The sequence below is a fragment of the Halichoerus grypus genome, chromosome 3 (genome assembly GCF_964656455.1).
Source record: "Halichoerus grypus chromosome 3, mHalGry1.hap1.1, whole genome shotgun sequence".
NCBI classification, from domain to species: domain Eukaryota; kingdom Metazoa; phylum Chordata; class Mammalia; order Carnivora; family Phocidae; genus Halichoerus; species Halichoerus grypus.
The window spans coordinates 160,494,586-160,507,035 of record NC_135714.1 but is presented as its reverse complement, the minus strand read 5'-3'; the positions used below and the strand labels follow the sequence as shown (position 1 = coordinate 160,507,035).

General features: G+C 54.8%; 1 protein-coding gene across 5 annotated transcripts in view; it reads right to left on the bottom strand.

Annotated features, from left to right (window-relative positions):
• Positions 1 to 10,261: 10,261 nt before the first annotated feature.
• Positions 10,262 to 12,450, bottom strand: part of PEBP4 (phosphatidylethanolamine binding protein 4) — a 260,819-nt gene continuing 258,630 nt past the window's right edge. For all 5 annotated transcript variants that reach the window (XM_036075109.2, XM_036075108.2, XM_036075111.2 and 2 more), the window contains exon 7: positions 10,262 to 10,565. In XM_036075109.2, the coding sequence (XP_035931002.1) occupies positions 10,417 to 10,565 (149 nt within the window). In that variant the 3' untranslated portion in view covers positions 10,262 to 10,416. The remainder of the gene's footprint in view (positions 10,566 to 12,450) is intronic.

The window sequence follows — 12,450 nt, the reverse complement described above, 5'->3', positions numbered from 1 at the left end:
TGACAGCACTGGAGTGAAGGACCGATGCTGCCCCAGGATCTTTCCCGTCACCTTGAGGGCTGGGGGAACAATCCCGGCCAACCGGAGCCCACTGGAGGTCTGCCCATCAGCTTGACTGATGGTGTGAGCTTTCCTGACAGGGCTTAGAGCAGATGGGCAAAGGATAAGGGGCATGATTTCTCTCTCTCTCAGCCACTGCAGCATTATTTGGCCTGTTCAGAATTATTTGCCCCAAGATCACCCAGAAAGTTACCGGAAGACAAGCTCCCAGAGGGCAGGGACTGAGTCTTACTCCTCTTTGTCTCCCTAGCACTAGCCCCAGGCCTGCCCCAGTGGGTGCTCCATAAGAGCCTGTTGACCCAATTCAAGGGCCCACCTTGGTGATTCTGAAATGTGGTCTACTGGAGGAACAGCCTGATCCACTTGAATCTTCCCACCTGGTCCCTTCATTTCTACCCCGGCCCCCACCCCCCCAGGACGGAGTACCCCTTGTCCACCAAAATTCCATTTTGTCAGGGGAGCTCCTAGGTCTGGGACTTAGCTCTCTTGCTTCAATGAGGCAAAATATCTAGGAAGCCCTTCCTGCGCACTCTTTGTGGAGGGAAGCAAACTTGAGACTGGGCTCCTGCTGTCTTTCAGGGAGCAAGCAGCTTCTAGTGAATGAGTAAGGAGGCCGTTAGGAGCGATCATGCACAAGACATGCTAAGTGTTTCAAAGGAAGCACAGGCAGGGGGTTCAGAGGCGGAAGGACCTCTGTGGGCTTGCAGGGGACACTTGTCCAGGAAGAGGGGAAGGCCCGACTGGGAGGGGGGGCTGAGACCCAGAGGAGGGGGGCAGCTGACAGGAGGGGAGAGAAGGGGAGGGGCATTCTGTGCCAAGAGCTATGGATTTTCCCCCCTCATTTTCATGTCACCTTTATATTTTTCATCTCTGGGACTAGAACCCATTAGCATTGTCCTTCCAGGACTTCTCTCTCAGAGTGCCTAGCCTAGGCCTGATTATGGTTTCTTGTATAGATGAGTGAGGAACCCCAGAGGGAGAGAAGGGAGACAGTACTGAGCCTGGATCTGTTAGATCCCATTAGACATTTGACACCTACTAGAATGTAAGCTTCAGAAAGGCAAGGGCTTGGGTCTGTGACCATCACTGCTATATCCCCATCGAGAACCTGGCTTGTGGGGGTGCTCCCTACATATTTGTTGAAGAATGAGTGTGCCAGACACTCTTTTAGGCCCCATTCCTGATGTTATTAGCAGAAACAGGAAAGGGGGCTAACTCCAGGTGTGAAATCCAGGAGGAAGAAGGAGCTTGGGGAGTCAAGGCAACATGGATCCCAGGTTGGGGGCGGGATAGGATTAATCATACATAAACTCAAGTGGTAATAGCCCCGTTAATTGAGTGGTAATGCTCCTTGGCATTTTTCATCTTCAAAGTGAGGAACAAACTGTAATTAATACTCCAGCCACCCGGGGGCAGGGTGGGGGGTGGTGTGGAGAATCTTGAGCTGCTGGTACTCAGTCCGGGAAACTGAGGCACTGGTGGTGAAACTGGTTAGGAGAGTGGATACAAAGCCCAGCAGAGCCCACAATCTTCCCGGGTGCCTTGAGCACATCGCAGGGAGGCCCTCTCCCAAACCCAGGCAGCTGGGGAGCTGAGATCGTGGATGAGGAGGGGGCACTGGACACCCGCGAGGGGCAGAGAAAGAAGTCTCAGCCCCGGGCCTGGCCAAGGCGAATCAGGCGTGCTGGTGGCTTGGCCCACGAGGGCCGGCCCAGGCCCAGGATGAGCCCAGAGGCGGCGCTGGAGTGGCAGGCGGAGCAGGGAAGAGGACCCGGGAGGCCTTGGCGCCCAATGGCAGGCCGGCTTGCGGAAGACTCAGCGTGAGTCACCAGCGGCTCCCAAATGCCTCCCGGTTTCCTCATCGCAGTCTGGCTGCCCTGAGCCCGGAGGGAGTTTTTCATTAAGGTGATTACCCTGCCGTCATTAAAGGCTGGTAAATATCACCCAGGGACGGAGGGCGCGCGCCGCGGCCTCTGAACTGCAGCCCGGGTTCACAGCCCCCCCAACCCCAGGCCGCGAGTGGCACCCCTGGGCCTCCGCGGCCACCAGTTCGAATCCTCGGTATCCGGTGTCCAGGGGCAGGGAGTCCCCTGCCTCCGAGTCCCCAAACGCCAAAACGCCATCCGGTTGCCGCCCTACCTCGCAGACCGCGTTGCGTTTTCTTTGAGGGACGTCGCGTCAGTCCATCCTCCAGATCAGCCCCCACTTACTCAGGAAAGCCTCTCCTGTGATACCTCCCACCCCCTCCAGGTGATAACCAGACGCCACTTCCAGGTTGCCATCATCCCGGTTACCTTTTACATTTATTTGTGTAATCCTTTGATAAATGTCTCCGCCCACCTTCCAAACGTTCCAGAAGGGCAGGAAACACTACTGATTTTGTACTGTTTACCCTTGGTGTCCCCCCTCCCAGCCCACTCTCCTGCCACCTATCCCCAGGGTCTGGTGTCTAGCGGGCCTCTTTACTTCTGAATTAACAAGTCCCCAGGAGGCAGTGGAACTGTTGGAGGGCTACCACCCCTCTGCCCAACTGTTGTCGACAGGGGACAGGGCTGTCTTGTGCGCCTACCAAGCGTCAGGCACGGGGAATGCGGCAGGGATGAAAACTGGGAAGTCCTTGCCGTGGGGAGACTCAAGGCCCAGTGAGTGTTCAGGGTGGGGATGGGCAAGACATAAATCTACAGGAGGTGGGGATATGAGGAGAAAGGAGAAGGGGAGCGTGATGGGGAGCGCATGTCGAGATCTTGTTTTATGGAGTCATTCTTCCCTTTCTTTGCATTTTGGAGCTTGCTTTAGCGCTGCTGCCATTCAAGTTCGGAATCAGAATATGTGGGTCTGTGCTGTATAGTCCAGCTAACTTATTGTAGGCTCCTTGAAAAATTCTGTATAGGTTCGATCTTGGTTTCAAACAAATTACATCAGGGGCACCTGGCGGGCTCAGTCGGAGGGGCAAGCAACTCTTGATTTCGGGGTCGTGAGTTTGAGCCCCATGCTGGGTGTAGAGATTACTTAAATAAACTTAAAAAATTACATCAAAGTCCACTGAGGAAGGTCAGGTCTCTGAAAGCAAAGTCACCCGCGACTTGGCCCCTTGGCCCTGGTATCAGCCCCTCTTCCCTGGGTCAGCTTTGTCGCCTGCCACCAGGTGGCCTGAGACAAAATTCTGACAGTTCTGGAGGACGCAGCAGCTGGTTCAGAAGCCTCGAGGGGAAGGAATGGCAGCCGGCCAAGGGTGACTGTGGCTGTGGGTACCCCAGCCCCGAATCTCAGAGCTGCACTCCCCTCTTGCAGAAACCATCTCTCAGATTGGCGAGAGAGCTTCTTCTAGACCCCAAACGAAAGAAAAAGTCGCCGCAATGGAAACTCGACCTAACCCTCCCTTCTTGCCCCACTTCCCTCCCGCGGTCACACTTCCGGCAGCCACCACAGGGTATTTTAGGTTCGAAAACAAAGCGTCAGATCTATTTGAGCAACTTTTTTTTCCATTGGAGTAGAAGACCAGGGGCCTGTGGCCACCCTGGGCTCGGCCACTTCCCCAGGGAACTGACGCGTTTCCCCTTCTCTGCTGAGGACCAATTTAGCAATTCAGACTGGCCACTTTTAGCTTCTCCTTTCCTTGGCCTGGCAGCAGGCGAGGGCTCAGAGGTAGGGCCACTGGGAGGATGGGTGTGTGTCTGGGTGCCTTCCTTCTGGACTTCAGGGGAAGGCCTGGTTCCCCTCCTCTAACCCCTCCCTCTTATCCCTCTCCAACCCCCTAAACCTGCTTGCGCATACACACACACACACACACACACACTCACACACACAACTCCGAAAGCTACTGCCCTAAATCCATTTGCTGCTTCAGGAGACTGCAAAGTGAGATCTGGGGTTAGGCCCTGTCTGGTCCTAACTCTGCTCCAAAGAATGGTGTGTCTGTGTCACCGGTGGGCCGGTGTGCATGTAGGTTGTGAACAAAGTGGGCGTGCATATGTGGAGACTGCATGTGCATGCAAATCCTATGTTCACTAGTGCCCGGGCTGAACAATGCATGTACACACAGCTTGCATGGATGTCTAGAAAGAGCTTGGCAGAGTTGAAACCCTGGAGTGTCTAGCGGGTGCGCACACCATGTGATTGTGTGTGGGCTGGTGTATTTACAGTATGTGTGTGCGGGATGCGTATAGTAGAGGTGTGTGTAAGTGTGTGCACGCACGTTTGTGTATGTATGGATGGGCTGGCCTGGTTCTCAGGGTGCAGGGGGAGGAAGACAGGAGAGCTCTGGACAATGGTGACCCGTGTCCTTGTGGGCAAATGCACGCAAGGCCCGTCTGTGGGCCAGGGTTTGAGGGCAAGTTAGTGAACTGCAGGTGTGAGTGTGTACCTGGGGGACACTGGCCAGGGACCGGCCAGTTTGTCTTCATGTGCGCCTTTACCCTTTACTTTGGGACCCTCACAGGCCTGTCAGGCCTCTCTCCTCAAGCCCCCCTTGCCCGTCCATAGGCTGCTGCATCTCCCCCGGGCTCCGGTGCCTCCCCCTTTCCTCCTCGTTGGCCTTCCTACCACCGCTGCTGAGAGCCGTGGGTCTCCCAATCGCACGACTCCTGAGGGACACCTTCCGGAGAGCAGGGACCTGCTAGGTTCCTTTTGTAATTTCTTCCATTCTTTGCACACGGCAGAGCCTCCGTCCGCGCGGGAGGCTGGCTGACTCTGCGCTGGCTTCAGCCGCAGCGTGTCTGTGAGGGATGTGCTGCTTTGTGGTGACTTCAAAGTGTACGTGTAGCTTCCTTGTGGACTTCAGGGGAAGCTTCTGTGTGTGTGTGTGTGTGTGTGTGTGAATGAGTGTGCAAGCATGTGAATATGTGAGTGTATGTGAGTGAAGGTAAGTATGAGTATATATGGGAGTGTGAGTGTGTGAGCATGTGTGGGTGAGTGAAAATGAGTAGTGAGGGTGTGTGAGTGTGTGAGAGGGAAGTGTGTAGGGGTGTGGGTATGGGTAGAGGGTGTTTGGACTCCTTTGGGGTGCTGCTCACGCTCGCCCTTCTGTCCAGACCCTGAAGGAAGCCCACTCAGCCTGCCTTTCTGACAAGCTCAGCCCCTTTCCTTTGAACTGTCTCCTCCCTGCCCAGGTGACTTCTGCCAGTGGGGCAGACCCCAGTTCCTGAGGAATCAAGGGGGTGCCTCTGAGTCCTGTCCTCATTCAGAGCATGTCGGGAGGCTCCGCAGTCACATTTCTCCCCTCCATCCCTGGGTGCAGACACAGGGCCCGTGTGCTCCTCCACTTCCTCTCCACTAGACTCCCTGAATGGGTTTCCTCCAGCCTGGATCTGGGGAGGATGAACTCTGTTGCTGGTTGTTGTTTCTGGGCACAAGTTCTCCTGAAATCCCAAGGTCTTCAGCTGCCCACATCGGCAAACCTCTTTTTAGTTTGGCCCTCCCGGTAGGGTTTTCTGCAGCCAAATGCACTTGGCTCTTTTGATTCTCAACCCCAAGGTTCTACCGTGTTCTGGTGGCTTTTTCTTACCTACTCCTACTCCTGCCCAGCCAAAGGGACAGTGGTAACGGTTTTCTCTGCCATTCCCCAAAACAAGCACATAGAGTTGCAGAATATTCAGCTGGAGGGGACCTCAGAGAACACTGGACCCGAGTTATTTTAGAGAGGCTCAGAGAGGGCAGCTGACTTGTCCAGGCTCACCCAGCAGTGAATGGTACTAAAATCAGGCCTCCCCTCCTGGCCAGCAGTCCTTCTAGCTACGTCAGACCAGATGGCCATGCCTTTTTTTTCTATTTCCTTCTCTTTCTGCCTCTTTCTCTTCCTTTCCTTTTTTATTGAACTGTTTCCTTTTTTCCCTTTGAAATGTCCTCTTTGTGTTAAGCAGGACGGCTGGCATTTGGTGGCACCAAAGTGGTACTCGGAGCCAAACCTCTGTCCTGGCACAGTTCTCCTCAGTCTTTTCCAAAGGTTTTTCTCTTTCCTGGTCCCTCTTCCCCCAGGATGCTCAGGGGGACCCTGTCCTTCCCTCTCCCTGAGCCAGCCTATTCAGCTCCGGTTTCTCCTTCCAAGTACTGAGGAGGCAGATGGGAACCCTCAAGGAATCAGCTCCTCTCTGTAACCTTAGTTTCCTGGTCTCGGAAATGGAGCGAGGGTCTCTGAGGGGGAAACATGGGCATCTGTGTATGTGTGTGCGTGTGCGCGCGTGCACGTGTGTGTGTATGCATGCCTCCCATGTCCCCCAGCAGCTCCGGGGGGGACATGGGAAAGTTAATTAGCACCAGGATGAAAGGTGCTGTGGGATAATTACAGGTAATATCAGGATGGCCGGGAGGGTGGGGCAAAAGGCCCCTAGATCTCGGGTTGGGGGGTGGGCAGCCCCTAGCCCCACTCCTGCAAAGTGCATCAGACACCTGGAGAGGCGTGGGGTGGGGGGGGGGTGGAAGGAGCATTCTGAGTGAAGGGTCTTTGTCTTTACAGAGAAATGCTTGTTAGTTGCTAAGGAACTGGGCTCTCTTCCCTGATCCAAGCCTCCCAATGTTTTGCTGAGCTTGGGAGGGGGATGCCGGGCTGGGGCTTGAGGATCCCTTGGCCGCCAGCCCTTTCCCCGGGGCCTCTGAGACTCTGATGGGACTCCTGGGAGGGACTCTCATCTGGGGTGGGCGGCTCTTTCCCACTCCCCGAAGCCACACTGCTTGCTCCAGCCCAGGTGGGGAGCAGAGCAGGTGAGGTGGAGGCAGGGAAGGAGAGGAAAACACGCATTCACTGAACAGTCTGCATGCCAAGCACTGCGCCTGGGTGCCTCGCCTGCTCTCTCATCTAACTGGTGCAACAGATCTTTAAGTAAGGCACTTATTTCCATGCTTTTCTCATTATACTGTTTTTTTTTTTTTTTTTTTAATTTCAGTTGAAACACAGGTCCAGAACAGTTGAGGAAGTTGCCTGAGGTCACGGGGCTATCAATGGTAGAGAGTCTATGTGAATTTGGGTCTGCTCAGTAAGAAAAGTTGTGCTTTGTAAACGACACCACTTAAGGCATCTACCAGGCTCGCTTTCTAGCCCACAGCTGCTCAGCTGTAACCTGGACCCACCACCACCATCATCGTCACGGCCAGGCAGTCTTCGCATATGGCTTTCTTTCCCTCCTTTTCCACCTCTCTCCCTTCCCTGAGAGCAGTCGTCACACAGGTGAACTCCCTGGGGAGAGGGGTGATTCCATGGGTTGAGGGTGGTAAACTGTTGGGGTAGCCGCCTTGGGCAGGTGCGGTGGGGGGGCCGGGCCGGGCTGTTGCGGTGTCCAGGAGCTGGCCCTCCCGCAGATCACACTTGGTCTAGAAGAGCTGAAGCTGGGGGAAGGGCAGATGCTGGGTGAGACTCCCCTTAAATTCTTCTGGGACTTCCAGCCTTCCTTCTCGGCCCACCTGGCTTCTGAATAAATAGAAGGTCTGGCCTTTATTTTTTGTAGCGCAGGGAGTAAAAGGAGAGCAATGTGTCTCCCCGAGTACTGAGAGTGACAGGCTCAGAGTTAACAGCAGACGCCACCACAACTCGTTACGGAACGGGGAGGAGGTTCCTTAACTCCTGGGAATGTCAGTTTCGTCCTCTATAAAATGAGACCAGCAGCCCCGGTGTTATTAGCTTGCTGGGATGGTGATGGAGAGAACCCGGGCGGGGGCCTGGAAGCAGGGCGGGAGTGCGTACATGAGATACCGCAGGGCCTGGCCTGCAGAAAGCGCTCAGCAAACGCTATCTGATCATGATGATGATAACGTGCGCTCTCCGAGCCCTGCAAAGGGCTCACTACATTTCTTAGCTGCTTCGTTAGAGATCTCGAAGCAATCTATGTGCTCATTTTGTTCCTTCCTGGAGGAGGCAGTGAAAAGAAAAGGGGCAAGAGGCCCAGGGTCTTGTGCGGGCAGAGAGCAGAGTCAAGGGTGGGTTTCCCAAGGTGTCCCTGGCCCTCATGCCTCCCTCTCCTGGCACTGGACCTCCTTCTCTGTGGCTTTGAGGGCTGTCTGGCAGGGCTGGCTTCAGCCTCGAGCCTGGGCCAGCTTTGTTCTTTTTTCACGTTTTGGGGCCAGGAGGGTGGGGGTCTCTCCTGCAGCTGAACTCAAAGCCCAAAACACCAGGAGAAAAGAAAAGAGGAGGGGGGGAGGAAGGAAAGCAAGCCGATAATTTCCTCGAAGGATAAACATCCGATTTTTTTTCCTCACCCAAAATAAACATGCTAGCCACAAGGAATTAAAAGCAGAAGAGGGGAGGATGTGTCTCGATTTGGGGCTGCTCTAGTAAGCTGACCTGCTATTTATCCCGGCCTTGGGCACTAACCGGAGCTGCCAATTACACTCCGGGCCCGGTGGGGTGGGGGCTGCAGGGAGAAAGGCCCAGGGGTGTGAGGTTCACACATACCCAGAATGTCCCTTCTGAGGCTGCCTTCCGTGACATTGCAAATGGACACTTCCTTTTGCTTCTCCTTTTAGCCCTGCTGACAAGCTTGCCTGGTGGGTAGAAGAGATTGGGGAGTTCCTACCTGGGCTGGCATCAAAGGCCCTTCTACAGAACAAGAAGTTAGTGTCCACCACCTGGCGGGGGAGCTAAGTCTATCAACGTGGGGCGGGGAGGCGGGGAAGCGTTGTCCAATTCCCTTCACAGACTCAGTCTCCCACCTCATCGCGTTCTTCAGATCCCCACCACTCGTGTCTTCCAACTAGTGAAGATATGCTCAGCTGGGCTGAGCGGTTGGCCAGGGCCCCTCTGCCTTCCAGCTAGTGTGGGGCATGGCTCTGAGAAGGTAATAACCCTGCGCCCAGCTGCAGCCTGCTCTTTCATCTGGGGATCTCAAGGCACTGTGTACTCATGAGTCACCAACACTGCTGTATTCTGGCCAAGGAGAGGGGGGTTATTAACTCTTGGAGGGAAACTGAGTGGGGGGGTGCTGGGGAGAGGATGGCGGTGCTGAGAGGACCGGAGCTGGGGGAGGGGTCGTCAAGGAACCAGAGTGCAGTACGTGAATGAGACCGTAGCAAAAGAGGTACCTCCAAGGGGGCCTTGGGTGGGAAAGCCAAGTGACCTTCAGAGGACATCCAGGGGAATTAGGCACCGAAAATCCTTGCCTCGCAGACACCAAGGAGTTCCTTCATAGTTTTCTAAAAGCATAAATCAGATTGTACCCTTTCTTCCCCTCCAATCTATTTATTATCTAATGGTTTCTATTGCTTTCAGGGTACAATCCAAAATTTCAGCATGGCTGCAAGGCCTGGAGTGGTCTGGTCTCTGCGCATCTGTCCAGGTGGCCACGCTATTGGCCTGCAAGATGCCATGCGAGCCCCTGCCAGCCCCGGGAGCTCGGAGGTGGTGTTCCCTCTCTTTGGCATGGGCTCCAACCCCCAGCCCCATTCACCGTTAACCCCTACCACACTTTTCAGCCCTGAAGTTAAACAGCACTTCCCCAGAGAGGCCTCGCTTGGGCCTTTACTGTGCCGCTCCTCCACCGAGCAGGTCTCCTTACACCCTCACAGCATGCGCCACATCTGTTGTCATTTGCCTGTGGTCATCTGATGAACGTTTCCCCTCATCCTGGACTGTAAGCTCCATGAAGCAAGCCTTAGGTTTTGTCTGCCCTGTTCACATATGTATCCCTAGCACCTAGCAGAAGGTCAGGCACAGGGCCGCGTGGGGGGCTCAGTCAGTTAAACGTCTGCCTTCGGCTCAGGTCATGATCCCGGGGTCCTGGGATCGAGTCCCGCATCAGGCTCCCTGCTCAGTGGGGAGCCTGCTTCTCCCTCTCCCTCTGCCTGCCATTCCTGCTGCTTGTGCTCGCTGTCTCTGACAAATAAATAAATAAAATCTTAAAAAAAAAAAAAAAAGTCAGGCCCATACCAGGTGCCGACAATATTTGCCGAACGAATGATGCTGAATGTCAGAGTTAGAAGGGACCATGGTGATAAACCAACTGCCCCAAGTCTCCTTCCTACCTTGATTTCACAACTGAGGGAGCAGAACTTTAGAGAGGACTTGTGATTTACTCAAGACCACAGTGCCTCAGTGACAGTTGAGGCTTAGGGACCCTCACCTCCTGCCTATCCATCTCTCCCAGCACCCCCTCCCCCCCCCCCCACACACTTGCGTTTACAGGAAAGCCCCAGGTCCCAGTGCTGGACGGTGATTGATTTCTTCTTCTTAGTTTTTGAAAGACGACAGGTTAGGAAAGAACACATCTAACCAGTAAGCCCTGGATGATTTTTTTTTAATTTGGAAGAGAAGGGGTTCCATACCCAGATGGGGTGCCATACCCAGTGGGGGTGCCATACCCAGACCGTCGCTGGTGGGCACTGTGGACACACACACCCGCAGCGTGAAGCCTGATGTCTGGCAGGCAGTTATCTCTACTTGGGTTTATCCTTCGGCTCACTGTTTCCGGCTCCGGGGGTCTGGTAATTGGGCGAGTCCTGGTAATTTTGGGTCATGAATTGGGTGCTTGCTTCAGGTTCGCTCAGGTGGAAGCGGTTCAGGAATCTGTCCATTTTCCAAGAGCCTGGAAGGACAAACAGACCAGAGGAAGGCAGTGAGGGACAACCATGGACTGGGAGCTCGCAGGGCCTGACAGGGAGGCCAGCTCTGGGGAAGTGGAGACAGCAAGTGAGGACCTTGGTCATTGGGCTGAGGGTGCCAGAGTGCCTGGGGGCGCCTTCTGGGTCCTCGCTGGATGTTAGCAGAGTGTCTGGAAAGAGGCTGCTCCCCAGGGAACAACGGGGACTGAGTCTGGAGGGGTCAAGGACTGCCTTTGGTCTCCTTCCCCAGGGCCCTCTATTTGGCATAACTCTGCCTCCTCACTCACACGCAGGAAGGAAGTGCCCTGTCGGGTGGGCTGCCCGCTTCCTCCACCCACCCCTCTTTTTCCACAGGCTCTCCTGACCCCATGACTGAGGCCTTCACACCAGGTCACCCCAGCTGCTGGGGCTGAGACTGGCCCAAGTGTCCATGTCCTTCTTCCAGTCTCCTCCCCAGAACCCCAGCTGTGGCAGAGGCTGAGGGGCAGGGCATATGGCTAGGCTTCTCCCTGCTCCTAAGCACCTGGATCCTGCGGGAGCAGAGTATGGGTGAGAAGTGCCCGGTTGGTGCCCAGGTGCTCCTCCAGGGGAGAAAGCACAGGGGTGTGGGGGGAGGTACCTCTTCTGGGGCAAGTGTGGACAGGCCTGGCAGCAGGGCAAGAAGGGCGCAGCCCGGGGCACTGGGGAGAAGCTGAGGGAAGTGGTCACAAGTGTATTCCCACGCTCTTGTTTCCCAAACCCTGGGCCTCCAGCACCCTCTGCGCATGATTGCCAGCTACAATCCAGGACGCCCAGCTTAACTTGAATTTGAGATAAACAACAAATAATTTGTAAGTCTGTCCCAAGCATTGCATGAAGCTTACTTAAAAATTCATTCCTTGTTTGTCTGAAATTCAAATTTAACTCGGCATCCTGTATTTTTTTTCTTTTTCTTTTTGGCTAAATCTACCCACCTTCCCCGGGTGGACGGAGTGCTCGAGGAAGACCTTGCCCGGAGCAAAGCTAGGCAGGGACTGATGGGCCCCAGCCCGGCGGAAAAGAGTAATCTCTAAGGCACAGAGAGAGCAGGACGACAGCTGGCGGCCTCGCCTTCCTCTTAGAGCTGCCCTTTCTCGGCCTGTGGTCCTCTGTCTGCACCCGCTACCCTTTTCAACAAGGAAGACAGAAGTCCCCCGAGGTGCTCTTACTCCACTTATCATCCTTTCCCCCCACGGGCTGTTTGCACTTCAAAGATGTTTTCAAGGAAAACAAAAATGTTTTAATCCAAAGAAACAAGACAATAATAATGATAATGCAAATAATAATAATAGTAATAACACATCTATATAGTGCTTCCTATGTGCCAGGAACTCCATGCATATTCATACACTTAATCCTCACCAGGGGAGACTATTTTTATTCCCAGTGCACAGATGGGAGGATGGGGCACAAGATGGGGCTCCGGTGAGGATGCTTCTTAGGGGCAGGGATGGAGGAAAGGGCCTCTTCAGGTTCCCGCAGGTCTGATCTGGTGACTGCATGCTCAGATTAGGGACAGAGGCGCTGGGCCCTGGGAGAGCCTCTCCTGGGGGGAGACTGCTGCTGGGTGACAGGTGGGCGACTGAGTGCGGTGGGGTCTTCCACTGGGAGGGGAGGCAGGGAGGCACTGGTCTGGCGTGGCCTTCACACCCAGAAAGCCTGGCTGGCTGGAAAAGAACTGTGGTATCATGATCCTGGGAAAGTGTGTGCATGTGTGTATGTTTGTACGTGTGTGTGTGCGCACGCGCGTGTGTGCAAGCCAGGAAAAGGGCTCATGGGTGAACTGGTGTGTGACAGGCCTGGGGACAAAGGGGCCTTCCCCACTGACTAGGGCAGGAAGAAACCTTGGTG